The sequence below is a fragment of the Typopeltis vanoorti genome, chromosome 19 (genome assembly GCF_054136105.1).
Source record: "Typopeltis vanoorti isolate ZY-2024b chromosome 19, IOZ_Tvanoo_1.0, whole genome shotgun sequence".
In the NCBI taxonomy this organism is placed as follows: Eukaryota; Metazoa; Arthropoda; class Arachnida; order Uropygi; family Thelyphonidae; genus Typopeltis; species Typopeltis vanoorti.
Window position 1 is genome coordinate 37,772,078 of NC_143567.1, and position 22,515 is coordinate 37,794,592.

The following is a 22,515-nucleotide window of genomic DNA, read 5'->3' on the forward strand; positions in this document are numbered from 1 at the left end:
GATATTGTATCACTGATTTCAGTGAAATTTAGCTTTTGCTAGTGCATTAACATCAGCAAGAGCTATTATGTCAATTTCTTGGTTGAGTTCTCTGGCCACTTTTGCTAATTTATCAGCTGCTTCATTGTAATCAATGCCTACATGAGCAGGAATCCATTGTAAAATGCAACTTTTTCCCTAAACACTTTAGTTGATTTAAGAGTTTATGAGTGTCTTGTGAGAGCTTGGTATTGCCATTTTTGATTGCCTCCATGCCTGATCTTGAGTCAGATCTCGATCTTGATTTGGGGCAGGGGGAAGAAGTCCAACCACACTTGCTCGTGCCCCCCCCCCCCACACACACACACAGACCCTTGAAGCTTTTTCAGTAAAGGTCGAAACTAGTCTGGGTAGTGGCCCTTCCCTTAATGCATAACATTATACATATCCATAAGGAGATATGTTTTGCATTATGAGAGATACTGAGATCGGACTGATGTTAGCTTGGTCCACCTTTGCGACGAGTTGCCTGGTGTTGTACTACCTTACCCCAGTCCTGAAGATATTTTCAAGTGCAAACTTTGTTTGCTCACACTTCAATAAAGGATTAAACTAAATTTATTATAGTCTAACCAAGTGAAAAATAAACTTTCAACATCTTTCTCTAAATCCAGAGTAATTTAATAAAAAGGTGGCACACCGTTTAGCAACTCTTAGAGGTAAAGATGACCTCGCCATTGCTTCTGCCTGGTATCTTCACTTCTGGGCCTGGCTCCCATTGAAGAGACCTCAATAAAGGTTGAAACTAGTCTGGGTAGTGGCCCTTCCCTTAATGCATAACATTATACATATCCGCAAGGAGATGTGTTTTGCATTATGGGAGATACTGAGATAGGAGTGATGTTAGCTTGGTCCATCTTTGCAACGAGTTGCCTAGTGTTGTACTACCTTACCCCAGTCCTGAAGATATTTTCAGGCACAAACTTTGTTTGTTCACACTTGGATAAGGATTAAACTAAATTTATTATTAGAAGTATTTTAATACAAACACAAAAAATTTCAAACTAACAGGAGGCCCTGTAAATTTTTGTAATGCTTATTAATGAGAGTTTATACTTTTTTTAGACTGTATAAGTATTTGATTTATTCAAATAAAATTTAATTTTGGTTTAAATATAAATTTAAATCAATTGTAAATATTGATATAATAAAAATATTCTTTTTTTTAAAAAAAAATTTTTGAGTTGTCATAATCATTATACTATTATTTTATGTCTTGTAATGACTTTGAATAAATAAAATTTTTGTTATTAATTTTCCAATTTATTTATACTCATTCTTTCACTTCCCTTCGATTCTAATTAGTGCAGGTTTTTTTAGTCAAAAATTTTTTGCGGCCCACTTGAGATAGTTTTATGGCAAATGGCCCACGGTCCAATTGAGTTTGACACCCCTGGTTACGACTGTAGTCATCTGTGTGCGTTCATGGGGCCGGTTTGCCTGTTTTGAGAGGTGAAAAATCTGAGTTACTGGGATAAAAAACCCTACACTCCGTATGAGACCGGTTAACTCACCTTTAGTCAAAAGAGACCAGATAAAAGTTTCTCACGTGATTGACAGGAATCAAACCCAGGTCTTTTTTTATTATTATTATTATTATTGTTCCAGGCAACTCCAAGGAGTCGACAGACTCATCGAGGGAGGCCCTAACATCATGTCAAGAACAACTATTCGACATTGACACAGTATCTATCATACCTTGCCTTGAACTCATTCACGGTCGTAGCACCCACAACAGACTCTGGAAGCTTATTCCACTCATTCACCACTCTCCAAGTAAAGAACCTAGCTCTAACACCCTTGTCAACCACGCTCTTGCCCAGCTTCCATGCATGGCCCCTAGTCCTCCCACCACCAGTCATATTTTCAAAAATGTCTATTGCATAACCTCAATGTATTGACATTGAGGTTATGCAATAGACTACTCAACTCCACTTCATTCACCACAATTCCCATATAATCTACTGGTTTATTCGTTTCTGCAATGTCATCACCTGGTTGATATATACTTGCAAAGTGCTCACTCAGTAACTCAACTATATCAACTGATTCAGTTACCTCCCTACCATTGGCATTCTTTAAAATCATTCTGCCATATACATTTTTCCTTTTACTTGCTACATATCTAAAAAACTGTTTATGATTCTCTTTAGCCTGCATGGCCAACGTTCTTTCGTAATCCTTTTTTGCTTTTCTTACCACACTCGTTACCCTTCTGGCCTGCGCTTTATACTGTTCATGTGCCTGCCGGTCACTTTTCTCCTTAAATTCCCTCCATAGTTGTTTCTTTTTTTGCAGCTCAAGCTTAATGGTGTTATTCATCCATTTAACCCCTACTTGATTTATTATTTGGACTCTAGGTATACAGTCAGCCATTGCTTCATGCAAACACTTCTTAACTGCCTCCCATGCACTATCAACTTCTAGTCCTTGCAGTTGTACATGCCATGGCATTGAACCAATCAAACTCCTAAGCTTGTCATACTTTCCAGCCCAATAATTCCACATGTATACCCTGTCTTAATTGAAAATTCCACACCTTTAGCCACCTCCCAAGTCAAGACCCTATGATCACTCTCACCAATTGGTGGCAATGTGGTCATATTTGTTACAGCCAAATCCTCAGATGTAATTACTAGGTCAAGCAGTCTTTCCAAATAAAGGGCTTCGTCTATACTGACTGAGCTATGGAAGCTCCGAAACAGGCACCAAAGGTTAATAAACTATCACTTTAATAACTCAGTGTAAAGTGCTTGCCACCTTGGCAACAACTCTGCAATTTAAAGTCAGTAACAATTTTTTTTTTTGTAAAATCTTCAAATCACATGTCACTTTTTTATGTGACTCACACCCACGAAAGGTTGTAAAGCTGTAGTATATTAATACAGTGGGTAGGCTAAGGAATCAGTTGTCAAGATTAGATTTTCACTTAAACATAAATAATTGAGAAATCATGGGAATTTAACAAGAATCAACGTTTAAGTTACACATCAGGAAAAGCCATACAGCAAGGAGCACCTTGCTAAAAGAAAAGTTGTTCAAAACACTACAAAATGAAACATTACATGCAGAGCAATTGTTAGTCTACATTTAAATCTATAAATTATATATTTAGTTTAATCCTTTATCCAAGTGTAAGCAAACAAAGTTTGCACCTGAAGTATCTTCAGGACTGGGACAACTCGTAGCAAAGGTGGACTAAGTTCTCATCACTTTCCTTAGTATCCCATAATGCAAAGCACATCTCCTTGCAGACACTGGAAAGTTCAAAAGAAGGAATAAAGATTGGAGGTAGACAGATATTTGCAATATGGTATGCAGCTGACAAGGCATTATTATCAAATACTGAAACAGGACTACAACATCTGTTGAACAGATTACTGGAATCCTGTATCAATTATGGAATGAAAATTAACATAAGAAAAACAAAAGTAATGAAAATAGCAAGGAAAGAGGGAAATATGGATATCAGAATAAATGGAGAAAAATTGAATCAAGTAAAGACATTTAAATATCTAGGAAATGTTATTAGCAGTGATGGAAGATGTAAAAGTGACATAAAAGCAAGAATAGTGATGGGAAGAGATGCCTTTAATAGAAAATGGAATTTATTCAGAAGTAAAATGGACAGAAACCTAAAGAAAAGACTAATAAAATGTTATGTGTGGAGTGTTGCCCTCTATGCAGCTGAAACTTGGACATTGAAGAAAGAAGAAATTAAGATTTTGGAAAGTTTTGAGATGTGGATTTGGAGAAGGATGGAAAAAATCAAATGGACAAATAAAATAACTAATGAAGAGGTCTTAAAAAGAGGAGGAGAAGAAGAAAGAAGTCTGTTAAAAAGGATAAAAAGAAGAAAGGGAAACTGGATCGGACATATTCTGGGAGGAAATGGAATCATCAGAGATGCCATCGAAGGAAAAATAGACAGAAAAAAGATCCACAGGAAGAGTAAGGAAAACAATGCTAGATGACATGCTGAATGGAGACAGGTAGACAACCTTGAAAGATAAGTTTTTGCTACTAAGAGAAGAACCTGCTCAATTGCAGAATACTTAAGAAGAACAGTGAAATTATCCAAAGTACTAAACTAGCAGTATACAAGAGAGTCATCCAACCAAATTTTAGAATATATGGATCTGAGAATTAAATTAGAAATAAAATAACTGACCACAGACTAGAAACCACAGATAAAGAGTTCTGAGAAAATCTAGGAAGTAAACAAAAAAGAATGGTATCGATGGCAATATCATATTAAATATGAAAATATTAGGAAGAACTTGGCATTGTTCATCATCAGATTTGCAACTGATGACTCAGCTATCATCAGATTTGCAATTGTTTGCTGATGATGCGAAGATAGGCAGGACAATCAGGGATGCTACTGATATTCAGCAATCACAAAATGATTTGAATAGACTGAAAATCTGGGCAAACGAAAATGGCTGTCAGTTTAATGTTAGTAAGTGTAAAATTATTCACTTTGGCATGATTATATTAGCAGGGTTATGCTACAAGAAACTGAAGAGACATTAGCGGGGGGGGGGGGGGGGTTATGCTACAAGAAACTGAAGAGGCAAGGGATCTTGGTGTATTGGTGGATAAGAATTTAAAGTTCAAAGGTCACATAGCAAAAGTTGTAAATATAACTCAGAGGATAATTGCTATGTTGAAGCGAACCTTGACATGTAAGGATAAGGAAGTAATTTTGCCTCTTTATAATGCTTTGATAAGACCACACTTGGATTAATGTGCACAGATTTGGTCTCCCAGGTTCCATGGGGATAAAGAAGCTGTGGAAAGGGTGCAAAGAAGAGTTACGAAGATTATATCAGGATTATGGAATTTAGATTATGGGGACAGATTGCGAGTATGTGGATTACAGACTCTGGTTAATAGGAGAAAGAAGGGTGATATGATAGAGGTCTATAAATTTTTGAATGGGTGTTATAGCATATCAAATGATAAAATTTTTTGTTATATGGAAGGCGGGGAGAGAACACAGGGGCATCCATGGAAGTTAAGGCTGTTCTCAGTCAAGAGAGGGTTAACAGCTAGGTTTTTCTCCCAGAGAGCAGAGTGAGTGAGTGGAATAATTTGTCCTTACGGGTAGTGAGTGCATCTAGTGTAAATGAATTTAAGGGAAGGTATGATACTGGGTTGGGTAATTTACAGCCTCCCTCGATGAGTCCTTGACTCCCTGAAGGTCTCAGATAATAATAATAATTGTTAGCACCAGGAATATGCAACCACAGCTTATCTAAGATGGTGTGGTGTGGTGTGGTCACTTAAACATACTACAAGAGAAATGATTTGCAAAATAAGATTTTGATGCTAGGATGACAGGAAAAAGACTCAAAGGAGAACTGGATTGATGCTGTTAGAAGTGTATTTAGAAGATCAAAATAAATCAAAATCTGACAATAGTTAATAATCATATAAACTTAACCATGTAGACTATCTACAGTAGTACATATCAGAAACTTGATGATCGTCATCTATATGGATCAGATTATAAAGGAAAGCGACATTAAAACGGATATCAAAATTGGATATATAAAAGTAGCTCTGTTTTATGCAGATGTTATACTTCTAAGTAAGTCTTCAGGGCTCTTTAGCTAAACTAAATAACTGGTATAAAAAATTTAGTATGAAATCTGCAATGATGACGATGATTAGTTTCCTTTTCATCTGTATGGATGAAAAGGAAACTAATAGGGGCAGCTATGCTACCATACTAGAAAAGTGACTATAAGATGGTTTTCCCGGTACCTTCCTTGCCATACTATATCCTATGGCTGTATCCTGTATATTCACAGGTCCAGTTTGCCTGTTTGTGGGATGAAAAACTCTGGAATAAATTAGGGAAAAAACCCTACTGTCCACACCCAAGACCGGGTATGGCTGAAGAAGATTCTTCAGCTCCTCATGTCTCAGATGGGAATTGAACCTAGGACACTCCTTCCTCAGGCATATGGTTGCAAAGCGCACAGCCACTAGGCTAATCACGTGGATGAAATCTGCAATAAGGAACGAAAAAACAACAGATGTATACTGAAAGGAGAGCCTATGGAACAAGTAAAATATTTCAGCTATTTAAATGCACAATGTTTAGTGTTCATTTTAAAAATTTATGGAATTTATAACCGTGTTAAAAAACTTTTTTATTATCCCAACGTTTTGATCTTCACATCAAGATCATCATCTGGAGCATACATCAATATATGTGGAAAAAAAATTTTTTTCCTCTAGTGAAAAAAAAAAAAAAAAAAAATTGCATCAAGCTAAATTCTATTTATAATGACAGGAATAAACATTCTTTCAGATGGTTTTCTTTTAGAAACAATGATGTCCTATTTTTAGTATTACAATTCTTATTTTTGTTTTTAAGATACTGGATTTTCTACAGTCCTGTTTATAGTTGTTCTTAGTGAGGAACGTTCCGTGGGTCGAATATATACTTTCCATATGTTTGAGATATTTAGACCATCATTATTGTTCAGATTGGGGTGCTTGATAATAATCTCGCATGCTTCCTTAAATTTCTGTTCATACCATGTTTTAGTGCGATGTAGACAGCTAGTGCTTTTCCAGTCAATTCTGTGTAAGATATTCAGGGCATGATCAGAAAGGCCAGCTTCACCATAATTATTATATTTAATGTGTCGTTTATGTTCTTTTTGTCGGATAGGAATTGTGCATCCTGTTTCTCCTATATATGGTATGTTGCAAGTACAATAAATCCGGTATACTCCAGGGTGGGCTAGTGGAGGGAGTGGGTCTTTGGATGAGTCGAGCAAGCTTTTTAATTTTAATCTGGATAATCCTAGAAAAAATTACGGACAACACAGCAAATCACATCCTCCAAACGAAGAAAGGAAACCTAATTTCCAAATTCCAAAGACTAAAAGAACGACAAAACCAGCCGCCATATTCAAAGTTCGCCACAGCGAACAACAACAACAACCAACCAGAAGCAAGAAACAACAGAAGCCACTAATCACCCACAGGTATCGATAACATTGTCAACCTATCTAACCACGCTCTAAACAAAGACAAAATCTCTATACTTAACAAAGGTTTAAATTTTGCTATAGCACTGAAATCGATGAACAAACTTGAATTTATGTGTAATATTGAAAGAGGCCTAAGATTCATCCCTAATAACATAGACAAAATGCTTAGAAACTGCCAACATTTTAAATCATAACAAAACAATAACAAGCAACATTACTAAACACGAATTAACAGCGATAAAAATCACTTAAAACAAATCTGAACATAGTAATAACCAGAGCTGATAAAGGAAATGCCACCGTTATTTTAAACCGTACCACTTACGTAGAAAAAATGAATCTGCTGGTCTCTGACAATAACACATACCAATTAGTTAACTACAACCCAACCAACAGAATAAAGAACAAAATAGAGAAACTACTTCAGTCAATTACCACATGGCCCGAAGATATGGTCAAAAAAATATATTTCCTCACTACACGCGCTCCCCAAAAATTCACAAAAAAAAACATCATTAAGACCTATAGTTGAAGGAACTGATAGCCTGATATATCACTTAGCCAAAAAATTAGCGGCAACACTCAAGGAGTTGGTAGGTCATTCCCCCTCCTATATCAAAAACACACAACGCTTCATAAATACCATTAAAAGACATTACATTAGAAAAAGATGATTTATTAGTCAGTCAGATGATTTGACGTCTCTGCCCTCTTCATGAATGTCCCAATCAATGACACAATCCTTCTCCTACAGAACAAATTCCCTCCAGATATCACGGCACTCTTTGCGCATGTATTACAGCCAGGTTATTTTGTATGGCAAAACGCCTTCTACTTACAAAAAGAAGACACAGCCATGGGCTCACCATTATCCCCACCCCATTGCTAACTTTTACATGGAACATTTTGAGCAACTTGCCTTAGGTTCCTCCCCTCTAAAACCCATAGATACGTTGAGATGTTTTCGCGATCTGGTACCATGGCCACCAGATTTTAGACACATTCCTTAGCCACCTAAACAAACAACACAAACGCATATAATTCACAACTGAAATTGAAAAACACAACATACTTCCGTTGTGATTTTCAATTTCAAGTGTCACATGTCTTCTCTCTGGTAATCTTTCCTTCTTTATTTACTGGAAACCGACACATATGGGACAATATATACACATAAACTCCTACCACCACCCAACACAAAAACTAGGTGTCATCAACCCACTAAAAAACAGGGCTCAGACGATCTGTTCAATGAACAGGCACTGAAAGACGAATTTAAAATTATCATTAAAATTAAATAATTAAAATAATTAATAAAATTAAATAATTAATAAAATTAAATAATTAATTAATTAATTAATAAAATTAAATAATTAATTAAATAATTAATAAAATTAAATAATTAATTAAATAATTAATAAAATTAAATAATTAATTAAATAATTAATAAAATTAAATAATTAATTAAATAATTAATAAAATTAAATAATTAATTAAATAATTAATAAAATTAAATAATTAATTAAATAATTAATAAAATTAATTAAATAAATAAATTAATACAACAAAAAAACGGATACAGCTAAAACACTATTAACAAAATTCTCTACAAAACCTCAATAAAAAATAAAGACAAACCAGACTACAGCAAAACTATAACCATTTCCTACATTAAAGGAACATCAGACAAAATAAACAGAGCTACAAAAATACAACCACTCCCTCCACTAGCCCACCTGGAGTATACTGGATTTATTGTACTTGCAAAATACCATATATAGGAGAAACAGGATGCACAATTCCTATCAGACAAAAAGAACATAAACGACACATTAAATATAATAATTATGGTGAAGCTGGCCTTTCTGATCATGCCCTGAATACCTTACACAGAATTGACTGGAAAAGCACTAGCTGTCTACATCGCACTAAAACATGGTATGAACGGAAATTTAAGGAAGCATGTGAGATTATTATCAACCACCCCAATCTGAACAATAATGATGGTCTAAAAATCCCAAACATATGGAAAATATATATTCGACCCACGGAACGTTCCTCACTAAGAACAACTATAAACAGGACTGTAGAAAATCCAGTATCTTAAAAACAAAAATAAGAATTGTAATACTAAAAATAGGACATCATTGTTTCTAAAAGAAAACCATCTGAAAGAATGTTTATTCCTGTCATTGTAAATAGAATTTAGCTTGATGTAATTTGTAATTTTTTTTTTCCACCAGAGGTCATGCTAGTAGAATACCATGTGATCAAAGCATTGTTTCTTTAGCTTACAGTTAATAATGTAACTCAGCTTGTCTTGTATATTGATGTATGCTCCAGATGATGATCTTGATGTGAAGATCGAAACGTTGGGATAATAAAAAAGTTTTTTTAACACGGTTGTAAATTCCCTAAATTTTTAAAATGAATGCTGATCACAGTGTAACTCTAAAAGAAAGGATTGCAATGTTTAGTGAAGTTGGAAATTTAAATTTGGCAATTTTAACTTATAGATCTGAGAGTCAGATTGAAAATAAAACAGCTGATTAAAGACTACAAACCATAGATATGAGTGTTCTCAGAAAAAAAAAAAAATTAATAATATGACTAGACAGAATCAATTACAGAAGCATAATAAAAAAAAACAACCTTGACATCATTAACATTCATGTGAGCAGAGCTGATCTAAGATATCGTTATTTAAATAGAATGAGAGAGAAAATGTTAGCAAAACAGGTGTTTGACATCAGAATGACCAGAAAAAAAAACAAGATATAGGTATTGATGATGTTATTACTGTTTTAGAAAACCATAATATATGATCTGAAAATATTAGTCCTGGCAATTAATAGATTAATTTGGAAAAAAATTGTTAATAAGAAGCAGTAATAATGTAAACCTAAATCATGCACACACCTTGAAAGTATATATCAAGAATTTGATGATGATGATGATACATACCAAACTCTGCCCAAGATGATACATACCAAACTTTGATTAGCTACTTTTACACACAACTCAGTTTTGTAACATTTTTCTCTGCATTCTCTCGTGACACCTGCTGACTTACTACTCAAGAACCTTTGGCATGATTCCTTCTTTTCCAGGAATGCTTAAACTTCTTGCATCTGCCATAAAGTATAACTAATGTAAAAACATCTGCAGAATGAACAAGAACTGGAAGATCATTCATGTTAGAAGAGGTAGACCATACAGAGAATAGATAGACGACATAAAGGACTGGTGTGGAATGAGTGTACAGAAACTGCAAAACAACACTGTGCACTGGACAAAGAAAGGTGGAAGAAGATGATGGAGGCATCAGACACCGATGGGCAGCGAGCCCATCGTTCGTGATGATGTAAAAAATTTACATTATAAGCTTTTTTCCTATCATATTGCAAACAACTTCAACTGCCTCCCAGGCTGAATCATTGTTTTATCCAGATTTTGTCCAAGGTTGCTTGGTTCTAGTTTACAAACCTGTTAATGATGATGATTTCCTCTAATAATATTAGTATATTTGAATACACAATTCGACATTTAAAAGCTCTTCAAGTCTGAACCTCTGATCAGGCCTTCTGAATTATGCAGTGTAGCCACTGCAAAACTTTTACACCTCCATATTTTATCATTTCTGGTTGAATATCATCTACTGTTCCACGTTTCAAATTTTTGATGGACTTCCTATCTGAAATGTTGATATGTACTCCTGTTGGCATTCCTCTTGAAACCTTTCTACTATTGTTCTGTCACTGCTTGTTTCGTTGTCTTTCAAAATAATTACTCCAAATATCTAGGATATTCTTGTATTCAGTTTTTATGTCACCTTTATCATTTCTGATTCCTTTTACAGTACTCTTTCCTCCATTTCTGAGCTTTTTCAATATCCTCCAGATTATATTACAATCCATCCATATGTTCAATGGGCATCCACAGATGCCATATGGTCACTCCAAAGCTCAGTGATGTGACACACAAGGCCTCGCCACATAGTCTTATATGTTTTTCTGGATGCTTCAATTCTGTGAAGATCAGTCACTCCACACACACACACACACACACACATACCATCCATCCATTCATTTCATTGACAGTCTACCCTTTCCTCTTTTTCAATGAACTTTACCTTCTATTACTGTTCTGAGAAGTCCTCCTTCCATCCTTTCACTGTGTCTAAAATATTTTAACTTTCTTCTGTCAATATCCTTAAGCAGCCTTAAAGTTCTACTGAACTTTTCTAACACCCATTCATTTGTACATCTTTCAGTATATAATATCTTCAACAGTCTTCCGTAACACCACATCTCAAAAGCAGCTATCCTTGTTTTTTTATCTGACTCATAAGTTGTTGTTGGAAAAACAACTACATCCAAAATCCTCAACATGGAGATAGATCCATCCTTCCAGATTTAGACTAGTCTCTGAGCATTGTTTTAGCCATTCCTAATCTTTTTCAGATGTCTTCTGAACAGCAATTCTTCACATTAATAATGGATCCCAGGTACTCAAACTTGCTGACTTCCTAAATTCTTTCTCCATTAAGGTACACTTGTTTCTCAAGAGCTTCCCTGTTTGTATTCCTTTGAGAACCATAATCTTTGTCTTGCTAGGATTGAGTTGAAGTCCTCTGTTAATAATGATATTGTTAACTTCATCAAGAATTTGTCCTAGTTCTTCCTTATCATTACAAAGGAGTACTGTATCATCAGCATACCTGATGATACAGTACTCCTGATTCCTGATCAATTTACCTCCTATCCTAATTCCTGTCTAGAGCTTATCCAATGCTTCATGTATGATGTCCTTCACACATATATACTAAACAAGTGAAGAGAAAGTAAATATCCTTGCCTAACTCCTTTTCAATCCAACACCTGTTCTTACCGTGGCTTCTTGAGCCCTGTACAAGGTGGCTATCAACCTGACAGCGTGTTGAGGAAAACCCATTCCTTTCATTACTTCCCATATCTTTCACATACTGAACACAGTGAAAAGCTTTAGAGTAGTCTAAGAAACACATTACCCAAGAGAGTCTGAATTCTTTATATTTTTCTATGATCTGTCTAAGGCAAAGGATCTAATCTCTGGTGTCCTTGCCTTTCCTAAAACCTGCTTGTTCCTTGAGCATCTCTGCCTCAACTTTGGCCTCAATCCTATTTAGCATGAGATATTAAACTAACAGTTCTATAATTCTTGCAAGTCTTTATCTCCCTTCTTATCTATTGGTATGAAAACCAACTATTTCCAGTCTCTAAGCCATGATCCTGTCTCCCATATCCTTGTAACCAATCTACGAAACACTCTTATCCCTCCATCCTCTGTGGCCTTAACTTTACTGGGATCCCATCTTCACCTGGGGTCTTATTGCTGTTAAGCTGCTTAATGGCTCTTTCAACTTCATACCTGAGTGGAGGAGGTTCCAAACTGGAATTTTCTTGGTGAGAGGGATCCTCATCAGGAAAGTCAAAAACAGATAGAAAGACAGTATTCTTTCCATCTGTTTTTGATTTCCAATTCTTCTGTTAATAATGCCCCATTCTTGTCTTCGAGGACATTCAATTTGGGCTTAAACTTGTGCTTTAAGTCACGAACCAAATAAAACATCATTTTATAATTGTGCCTCCTCATCTTAACTTTATCTTTTCACATTTATATTTTCTTACATTTTTCTGTACTCTCTAAGAGTATAAGCTGATTTACTTGCCAGGAAGTTATATGCTTTCTTCTTTCCCTTAACTACCTCTAACTTCCTGAGTCCACCATGAAGTGTAATTTTTCTGTCCTTGCAGATTATCTCACCATATGCCTCTATGACTGAATCAATCTGTTTTCTTCTGGGTTTGAAATCAAATTTCATCTCTGAAAGAGCTGCTCAACTTTGATTCATTTTAAAACTTTCTTCTTATTATTATTATTACGGGACACCTCCAAGGAGTTCAAAGACTCATCGAGGGAGGGCATCTGCTCTAGAACTCTCCGTATCCACCAACTACAGAGAACCTCATCATCTACACCAACACCATCTACTGTCCACTATTACCACTAATATTTTCACAGACAATCACAAACATCCATGCCTATGGCGGGATTCGAACCTGCAGCCTTTTAGCTGATTAATATTAGTCGGAACACTAAATTAGCTGTATACAAGACAGTGTTCAAACCAGTTTTAATTTATGGATCTGAGAGCTGGGTCAGAAGTAAAACACTTGATCAAAGACTAGAGACCACAGATATGAGAGTCCTGAGAAAGATTATAGGCGTGAACAGATGGCATCAATGGCAATATCATATTAAAAACGAGGATATTAGGAAAGAACTTGACATTGTCAGCATCCAGGAATGCGTTAGCAGAGCTAATCTCAAGTGGTATGGTCACTTAAACAGAATGGGCGAGGAAAGATTAGCAAAACAAGTGTTCTCTGCCAGGTTGGCAGCAAAACGACCCAGAGGAAGACCAAGATATAGGTGGATTGATACAGTACAAAGTGCTTCAGGCAACAGAAATATAAGATCTGATAATGATGTTGGAGTCTTGACAAGTAACAGACTGATTTGGAGGAAAATTGTAGATAGGAAGTTAGTAATGAGGTAAATTTTTCATGAAGTACTATCATATCCTGTACACCCCTTAAGGGCACATGTCAGAAATTTGATGATGATGATGATAAATATTGTAATCTTACTCTCCACGACTGACTATAACTAAAAAGTTGGATATAAACCGAAGTGAGGCATAACATAACTGGCACACTTGATCTACTTGATTAACAATACACTATCATCAATTGTTGAGTGTGTGTGTGTGTGAGAGAGACTTAAAATCGAATAATATTTAGACTTCTAAATTTCATTACTAAAAATCCTAAACTTTTTTAGGAGTCAAGGTCTTAAAACCAACAGTTAGCAAGTACATTAAACATTAACCATGCCAGCCTGGTTGGCCGAGTGGATAGCATATCCGCTCTGTAGCCAAAAGGCTGCAGGTTTGAATTCTGCCGTGGGCATGGATATTTGTAATTGTCTGTGGAAATACCAGTGGTGTCAGCAGTAGATGGCATTGGTATAGTTGCAGTCAGTTAGTGATTGAATGGTGGAGACAGAGTTGTAGAGCAGGTGCCCTCGCTCGATGAGTCCTTGGACTCCCCAGAGGTGTCAAATAATAATAATAAAATGGTTAAACAAGTAAATTATGTGATATATAGTGATTAGCTCCAGATAAAATATGCTTTTCCTATTAAATGTTAATATGTTAAACCTCATCTATTTAAAAACTTGTAAAAATTATACATGATAGTGTATATAAACTATAAAGCAGAGCATACCACAATCTGGGTTCCATTATTGCCAGCACATGGTTTAATTGGGCTTTTCAGTTTACCATCACAATAGCTCGCTCTTAAAAGAAACAAAAATAAATAATAAACAAATAGTGATCAAAACAAGTAATAAAGGTTATCTATATAAAGAACTAAAACTAAAGCTAGCTGTTATCATACAACTGATGCATTTGACTTGCAATCTACATAAATTTACCTAATGAACTGTGCTTATTTTTTATCATTTTGTTTCATTACTTTTTCCTAATAACAATTTTCATCTAAACTGGTCTATTATTAGAAGGTCTCTAATTTGATTAGAGATTATTTACTATCTTCTAAAGATCTTCTAATGTAATATTCCACTTATATTTTGAGCCACCTCCTCCTCCTATGTTCCATTCTTCATTTTTTTTTCTTCAAGCCCTTGTTCAACTAACCTTTCATCTCCCATTCTATTTAAGTGGTGATACCATCATAGATTAGCTCTACTTACTTTTTTTTTTCTTTTTCTGATCATTGTTTTTCATATGCTTCAACCACTGATGCCATTTGTTCCCTTCCCAGTTTCCTAACCCAGGTGTCGATCAAAATTCTTTCTAACATAGCTTACCAATTCATAGTTTAGAACTGATTTCGACAATCTTGTATACTGTGCTTGGTATTTTTGACTGATTTCTTTTTGTCCCATGGAAATTGATTCAAATGCTCCTCACCACAAAGACTTATTTTATTATTTTCACTTAAAAGTGTGTTTAAATGGTCTCTCTCTCCATTCTTTTTTGAGATCAATATAACTTCAAACAGAGATCAAGGTGGAGTTCTTGATGAAAGTCAGTTGTGGTATGCTTGATTTTTTTTTTTTTCTTGTACAGCATTGGTACACCTTTACCAAGGCTTAGGTGAGGAATGTATGTTTCCATATCAGTAAGGATTACTTCAGCAATACATTTGGTGCATATGTTTGGGCTGGAAAGCCAAAAACAATAGTCCAAACATGGTAGTGAGGCAGAGATATCACAGAGGTCATCCCACTTGGCATAACGCCAGACTACACTTCTACAACTGTGTTCCATGGGAGGAGTTGACAAGCACTAGTAATTCAGACTATGGTCTGAATTACCTAGGGGACTCACTACATTTGCAGTGCATGGAAGGGCTACTAGTGAGGAAGAAATCTATGGTGTTGAGGGGAGTAGTTAGGGTTATCTGGTATTCTGGTAGGCATGTGAACAATTTATATGAAGTTGTTAGTAATGGCAAATGTCTCAGCATCTCTTCCTGCTTGATCTGTGCAACTATAGGAGAAAGAGAGTTAGTGTGAAATTAAAATCTCGTAGGAGGATGATTTTGCTGTTAGGAAAGCAGGACTGAAGATCAATGTTAAATGAGAGGAAGTTGAAGAACTCAGAGTAGTTGGTGGCACTGATGAATGATAGAGACAGAAAACGAATTTGACTAAGTGGGGCAAAGAGATTTTCAACCAAAGAAGATCAAAGTCAGGTGACTCTAGGTTGGTACTCTCTAATTGTCCTCTTCTATACTGAATCAGGTATTTTTAGGGAGCTATTAGAGGTTTCCCCCCATGTGACAGCAGTATTTTTCAATAGATAGACAGATTTGTGATTTGTATAAGGTTAAAAGCTGTTGTGAAGTGAAGAGAGAAAAAAAACAGAGCCTTGAGAGAAAGAGAAATCCTAGAGAAATCAGAGCAGATTTTTGCACAAATGCCATCCCTGGGTGGAAAGGAGTCAAAGAGTGCGTAAAACTGAGATGAACAGTACATGGTGGAGAGGGGGAGGGGGTGCGATTCAGTTTCTGCCAGGACAAGTAGGTGGAGTTTGGTAGACTGGAGATGGTAGTGAACACTATCAAGGTTAGAGATGAGGCTGTGGATGTTGGTGAAATGAATATGAAAGGATCATGCCTATTTCCTATGCAGTGCCTGCCATATTGGTTTCCATAGTGGCTAATAGTGTCACTTGCTTTTTGCACCAACTTTGCTTGTTTGTAGTTGATCTGTTGTCTCCATTTTGGCATTTTTCTTCTAGCTGTTTTCACAATTCACATCCTTGTTCTCTATGAGCAAAAGTTAGGTCAGATTACTACAAGCTGAACTCATATGTGTGATTGGGGTCAAGCATCTTTGAACTTGTTAATTTCTGTTATTAGTTTGGATGTGCTTCTCAATGTTTTGCAAAGTGTAGGAAGTTCGTTACATCCTTTCTTGTATTTGTGGTTCTGAAATGATGGCACCTGATGATATTTCTAGCATCGAAGTTGCGTTCTCCCGCTAGTGATATGATCCTTTTGCAATTCACCAGTTTCCGTTGAAAAGATCACAATGACAGCATTGAATTTCTTGTTTTTGGCCTCAATCGGGTCATGTGTCATTGACACGATGAAGTCATAGAGTTTGTTAGTGTTGTCAAGGGAGGAGACACTGAATTGCTAAGCTGATTATTGAGCAATTTGAGCTTAACTTCCAGTGTTCTGATTTTGCAAGAGAAAGTTAACACTCTTAACATCGATTCTCATAGACAGGCTTATACGTTGGTTATGCATTATTAAAACACTTAAGGAATTGAACAACGTAGTTAAGAATATAAATTAAGTTAAACTTTAATAAATATTTCCGATATTTCGGCAACGTCATGCTGCCATCTTCTAAAGGAACTTACAAAAAAAGCAAGTGCACGTAGGCACTACAACACAGTAACTGGGAATGAAGTAATGAAGCTATTGTTCTGCTAAAAGTCCTGATGGTGCCCTCTAACGGGCAAGTAGGTGTTCTTGGCCGTTGGGCTGAAGGTCTGCTGATGTAAGCCTCCCAAATTTGGGGTAGTCGCATACAACCAAATTTGTTGAGGTTTGGAGAATTTCTTAGGGCTGAGGCTGGATCCATAAATAGTCTTTCGAATTTGTATTTGCTACAGTGTATCAGTGTATCAGTGTATTACTGTAGCAAACTGAAGCAAAGTTGTTGTAGTACCTATGTGCACTTGCTTTTTTTGTAAGTTCCTTTAGAAATTGAAGAAATTCTTTAAGAAATTCTCCAAACCTCAACAAATTTGGTTGTATGCGACTGCCCCAAATTTGGGAGTCTTACATCAGCAGACCTTCAGCCAAACAGCCAAGAACACCTACTTAGCCCGCTAAAGGGCACCATCAGGACTTTTAGGAGAACAATAGCTTCATCACTTCATTCCCAGTTACTGTGTTGTAGTGCCTACGTGCACTTGCTTTTTTTGTAAGTTCCTTTAGAAGAGCAACGTGACGTTGCCGAAATATAGGAAATATTTATTAAAGTTTAATTTAATTTATATTCTTAACTACGTTGTTCAATTCCTTAAGTGTTTTAATCTTAACATCTATAGCATTAAGGTGCTGTTCAAAGCTTTCAATGCATTTGACCAAATTCATAAGCTGATTTACTGAAGGCAGTTTGCAAACTTGGTGCTTTGTATCATCATTGGGTTTATCAGTGTTTGACAGTGCTGTGTGGGTGAGACCTAAAGTGCACTACTGTCGTTGGACTTGGTTGTCACCATCTCTGCTTTTCATGATAGGCATAGGAAGCACCAGCATGTGACTGATATTTAATTGAGCACATAAACTGACTTGTTCTAGGTGATTAAAGGCTGTGCAGAAATATTCAGATCCTTAGAACTCACTGTTGTAATGTGATTTCATTTATTGGCCATTTTGGCAGGAAAACACTCTTAAACAATAAAATATATGAACACAAGTTTAGAGAAACTTATTCTGAGGCCCTGCCTTGTTTAGTGTTCAGAGCTTGATAGACAGAAGGATGAGTGACATGACTGAGATGTATAAGTTGGTGAAAAGAGCCTAGTAAATAGATAAGGGGGTATTGTTACATAGGATAACAGGTGATGTAAGAAGATGTCATCCACGGAAACTGTACAAAACCTCGTGTGAGTAAGAGAGTGAAAAGGAAATTTTTTGCTTGGCAGGTGGATTAATGAATGGAATGCACTGCCACAGTAGATGCGAGTGCTCCAACACCGAATGTCTTCAAGGCAACACTGTCATGTAATCAAAAAAAAAAAAAAAAAAAAGTATTCGTGGATAAAAAAAGTATTAAATACTAAACCCTACTTTTCATCAATCAACTCCCAACATTAAAAAATCACAAATCCACCCAGCCTCAAAATACCAAAAACCTCACTAAGAATCCTATGTTAGCATAAGAGGATAATCTCCTTCACAAATGCCTCTCTCAAATGTCAATCATAGACACTGTTTCTGAGTCATGCCTTTTTAATAGATATTTGTTTTGGTGCTGCTCCACGAAACTGGAATCAATCACCATTCTTCCACTTTTCTCTAATTGCATAAAAATATGAGTAGATGCTGTTTAATTTCCTTACATTTTTTTTTTTCCAGGTAACTGGGAGGAGACCTTCCATTACTGAACGAACGAGGATGGGATGGCACTTTAGAACTTAGCTGACTAAATTGCACTCTCTATTGGCTTAAACCACCAACGCATATGATGGTATAACATGATGAGATTGCATGCCAAATGGAGAATCAACCAGTTAAACAAGGCATGGCTGTTTTCATCAGGGAACCAGACTGAACAGTGAAAAGTCAGCTAATGGAACAAGCTCCAACTTAACATCTAGAAGAAGAAAAAGAATCCCAATGTCAGAAGATAGGAACCAAAGAAAGGAGTTCAAACTTGCAGAAGAATTGGAAAAGTACCACGTGGATATAATTGGCATCACTGAGACAAAGAAGACAAAAACAGGTGAGATCTTACTAAATATAAATATAGGATGTAGATCTCTAAATATAAATATAGAATCTAGAAGAAGAAAAAGAAACCCAATGTCAGAAGATAGGAACCAAAGAAAGGAGTTCAAACTTGCAGAAGAATTGGAAAAGTACCACGTGGATGTAATTGGCATCACTGAGACAAAGAAGACAAAAACAGGTGAGATCTTACTAAATATAAATATAAGATGTTATATTCAGGCAATAATGATCAGGGAAAGGAAGGAGTAGCAATAAAATTCAACACCAAACATGACAATAAACTTCTTGATTGGAAGGCAATTTCAAGTAGAGTGATGTGAGCACACTTCAAAATGGAGAAATAGACAATGACACTTATTTCTGCCTATGATCCCACAGAAAGTTCTTCTAAGGAAGAAGCAGAAGTATTTTTCTAATCATTAGTACAAGCAGCTGACAAAGAAAATGGAAAAAGTGATTGATTCTTGTGGGAGATCTAAACAGCAGAGTAGGAAATGAATCCCATCAAGCATACAGGAATGTTTTGGGAAAATTTAGAGAAAAGGTCAAAGTTAATAATAATGGTAAATATTTGCTCAGGACATAAACTAGTCATTACTAACGCCATGTTTCAACATAAAGATGTGCACAAGTTCATGGAGAGAAGACACAAGAAGTAAAAGACTCATTGACTGCATCATTGTTGTTAAATGCTAAGCAGAATAAAAATGAATGTTACATTGAAAAGAATAGTTTTAAAAAGAATTCAAGTTGAGCAGCTTTTACAGGTAAACAGTAGACTTGATTATACAAACATTATTGAAGAAAATTTGAAGTACAGTAGTGCCACATAGTTCGTATTTAATTCGTTCCAGAAACCCGCTCGAACTATGAATCGTTCGAAGTCCGAATCAAGATTTTACATAAGAAATAATGGAAAGCAAAATAATCCATTCCCGTATCCAAAAAATTTAAATAATTTTTTTTAATTTTATCTATTTCAGGTTTTTTAATGTTAATAATTTAGAAAAAATTAAAATCTTATATTTATTTTATTAATTTTAATTATTACAACACAAAAATAACAGTGAAGAATATTTTTTTTTAATATAAAAATCACAAAGACAAAAATAATGCTCCCGTTTTTAAGCGTCTTCTTTCTGCTTCTTAGCTGGAGTTGAGAATGCTGATTCAAGTTCTCTTTTTTCTGCAGAGAAGAATCTATCTAATGTTGTTTGGCACTGATGATTTTCTTTGATATTTTTAAAATAACCGATCACATTGAATAAGTTGATATTCCTGGTCACTACTGTCTTATTAGGGTGCCATTTTTATATAATAGCTTGTGTTCTAACCCAAACAGAGAACAATTCTTGAAGGTCAGCATTGGAAATGCATCCTTTGGCATCCTTCTCTTCCATAAAAATTTCTTTTTCCACTTCTTTTTGTTGTTGATTTTGAAGATGTTGAAGTTCTTTTGTGCTGAGCTCGGTTTGATGATCATCTATCAACTCCTCTACATCCTGATCACTCACCTCTAATCCCCTAGCTTTACCCAAAGACACAATTTCATTTACAACAGACTCTTCTTCACAGCTTACTACTTCACTGACTGAAATACAATCTGGCCAGAGTTTTTTCCAAGCAGAAATTATTGTTTTAATAGAAACTTCTTTCCATGCCTTATTGACAATCCTTAAGCAATGACGAATGATGTAATGCTCTTTAAAAAATTCTTTAAGAGTCAGTTCTGTGGCATTGGTTATTTCAAAGCACTTTTGAAACATAGCCTTGATATACAGTTTTTTTTGAAGTTTGAAATCACTTGCTGGTCCATGGGTTGTATGATAGAAGTGGAACTGGGCACAAAAACTTTATCTTGATGAAACTGAATTCACCAACTAAATCCTCCTCTAAATTTGGGAGATGAGCAGGAGCATTGTCCATCACTAGAAGAGCTTTTAATGGTATATTTTTTTCTACCATTAAATTTTTAATGGTAGATAAGCTTTTACAGTGAGAGCAAATTCATGATAAATCCACTCAGTGAAAAACTCTTTGGTAACCCACGCTTTCGTGTTGGCCCTCCACATAACACCGAACTTGCTCTTTATAACATTGTTCTTTTTAAAAACACGTGGATTTTCAGAATGGTAAATGAGCAAAGGCTTTACTTACAGTCTCCACTAGCATTACCACAAAGCAGCAAAGTAATTCTATCTTTCATGGGTTTATATCCCGATGCCGTTTTTCTTCTTTTGTGATATAGGTCCTTTTGGGCATTTTTTTCCAAAAAAAGACCTGTTTCATCACAATTAAAAACCTGTTGAGATACAAAACCCTCACTATCCACATACTCCTTAAAGGTTTTTAAAAATTCGTCCACTTCTATATCAGCATTCACAACCTCTCTGTGCGTGACAACACTACGGATCCCAGTTTTCGTTTTTTGAATTTATCGAACCAGTCTCTACTTCCTTTAAACTCCCCATTTTCAGTACTGGTCTCAGGTGTGCGTTTCTTGAGTTCACTATGCAGATATTTGGCTTTCTCACAAATAATTCTCTCAGTAATAACGTCACCACGTAATCGCTTCTTGTTTATCCACACTAAAAGGAGTTTTTCCATCTCTTCAATAGCATGTGATCTCCTGGAGGTCAATGTTGTCACACCTTTAGCCACATTTGCTGCTTTTATTGCTTCCTTATTCTTAAGAATGCTACTTATCGTTGACTGATATTTTAAACAACGCCGCCAAATCCATCAAACGTGTATCGCTTTCGTGTTTCATGACAATTTCTTTTTTCATCTCAATTGTCGACACTACAACTTTTCTTTAAGGTTTTGTTCTTTCTATATTCTTGGATGCCATGGGCAATAAAAAAATGCCAAAAACAGTTAAAAATTCTCTACACAAAAGTATCGTGTAAGGGACAATGCACAGCGAACTGAGACAGACATACTGCGCAGGCATGGAGAAGTGAGTGAGGGAATTTAGTGGGGGGAAAAGCATGCCCAATGGCGTGCCGAAACTGTCTAATGCAATATGACTCTGAGTTCCTGGACTATAGTTCAAACTGCGAATCATTTCTTGTGTTCTCAAGCATTTCAACTCTGGAATGTTCAAAGTTAGAAGCGTTAGAAGTACGAGGCACCACTGTATTTTGAAAACAAGAACCAAACCTTGGAGTCTAAGTGGCAAAAAACTCTGAAAAAGACATTGACTGATTCAGCTAGGGAAGTGAAGTTGTCTGCAAGGATAAAAAATAAGAACACGATACTGGACACAAAAAATTAAATAAGCAGTCCTGGAAAAGAAGAAAGCATACCAAAAGTTCGTAGCAAATAAGTTCGTAGATGCCCTAAAAGAA

The 22,515-nt window shown here is 35.7% G+C and overlaps 1 protein-coding gene across 2 annotated transcripts in view; it reads right to left on the minus strand.

Annotated features, from left to right (window-relative positions):
• Mlh1 (DNA mismatch repair ATPase Mlh1) overlaps positions 1–22,515 on the minus strand; it is a 426,615-nt gene that overhangs the window by 262,949 nt on the left and 141,151 nt on the right. For both annotated transcript variants that reach the window (XM_090408883.1, XM_090408882.1), the window contains exon 5: positions 14,387–14,459. In XM_090408883.1, coding sequence (XP_090265009.1) covers positions 14,387–14,459 — 73 coding nt within the window. The remainder of the gene's footprint in view (positions 1–14,386; positions 14,460–22,515) is intronic.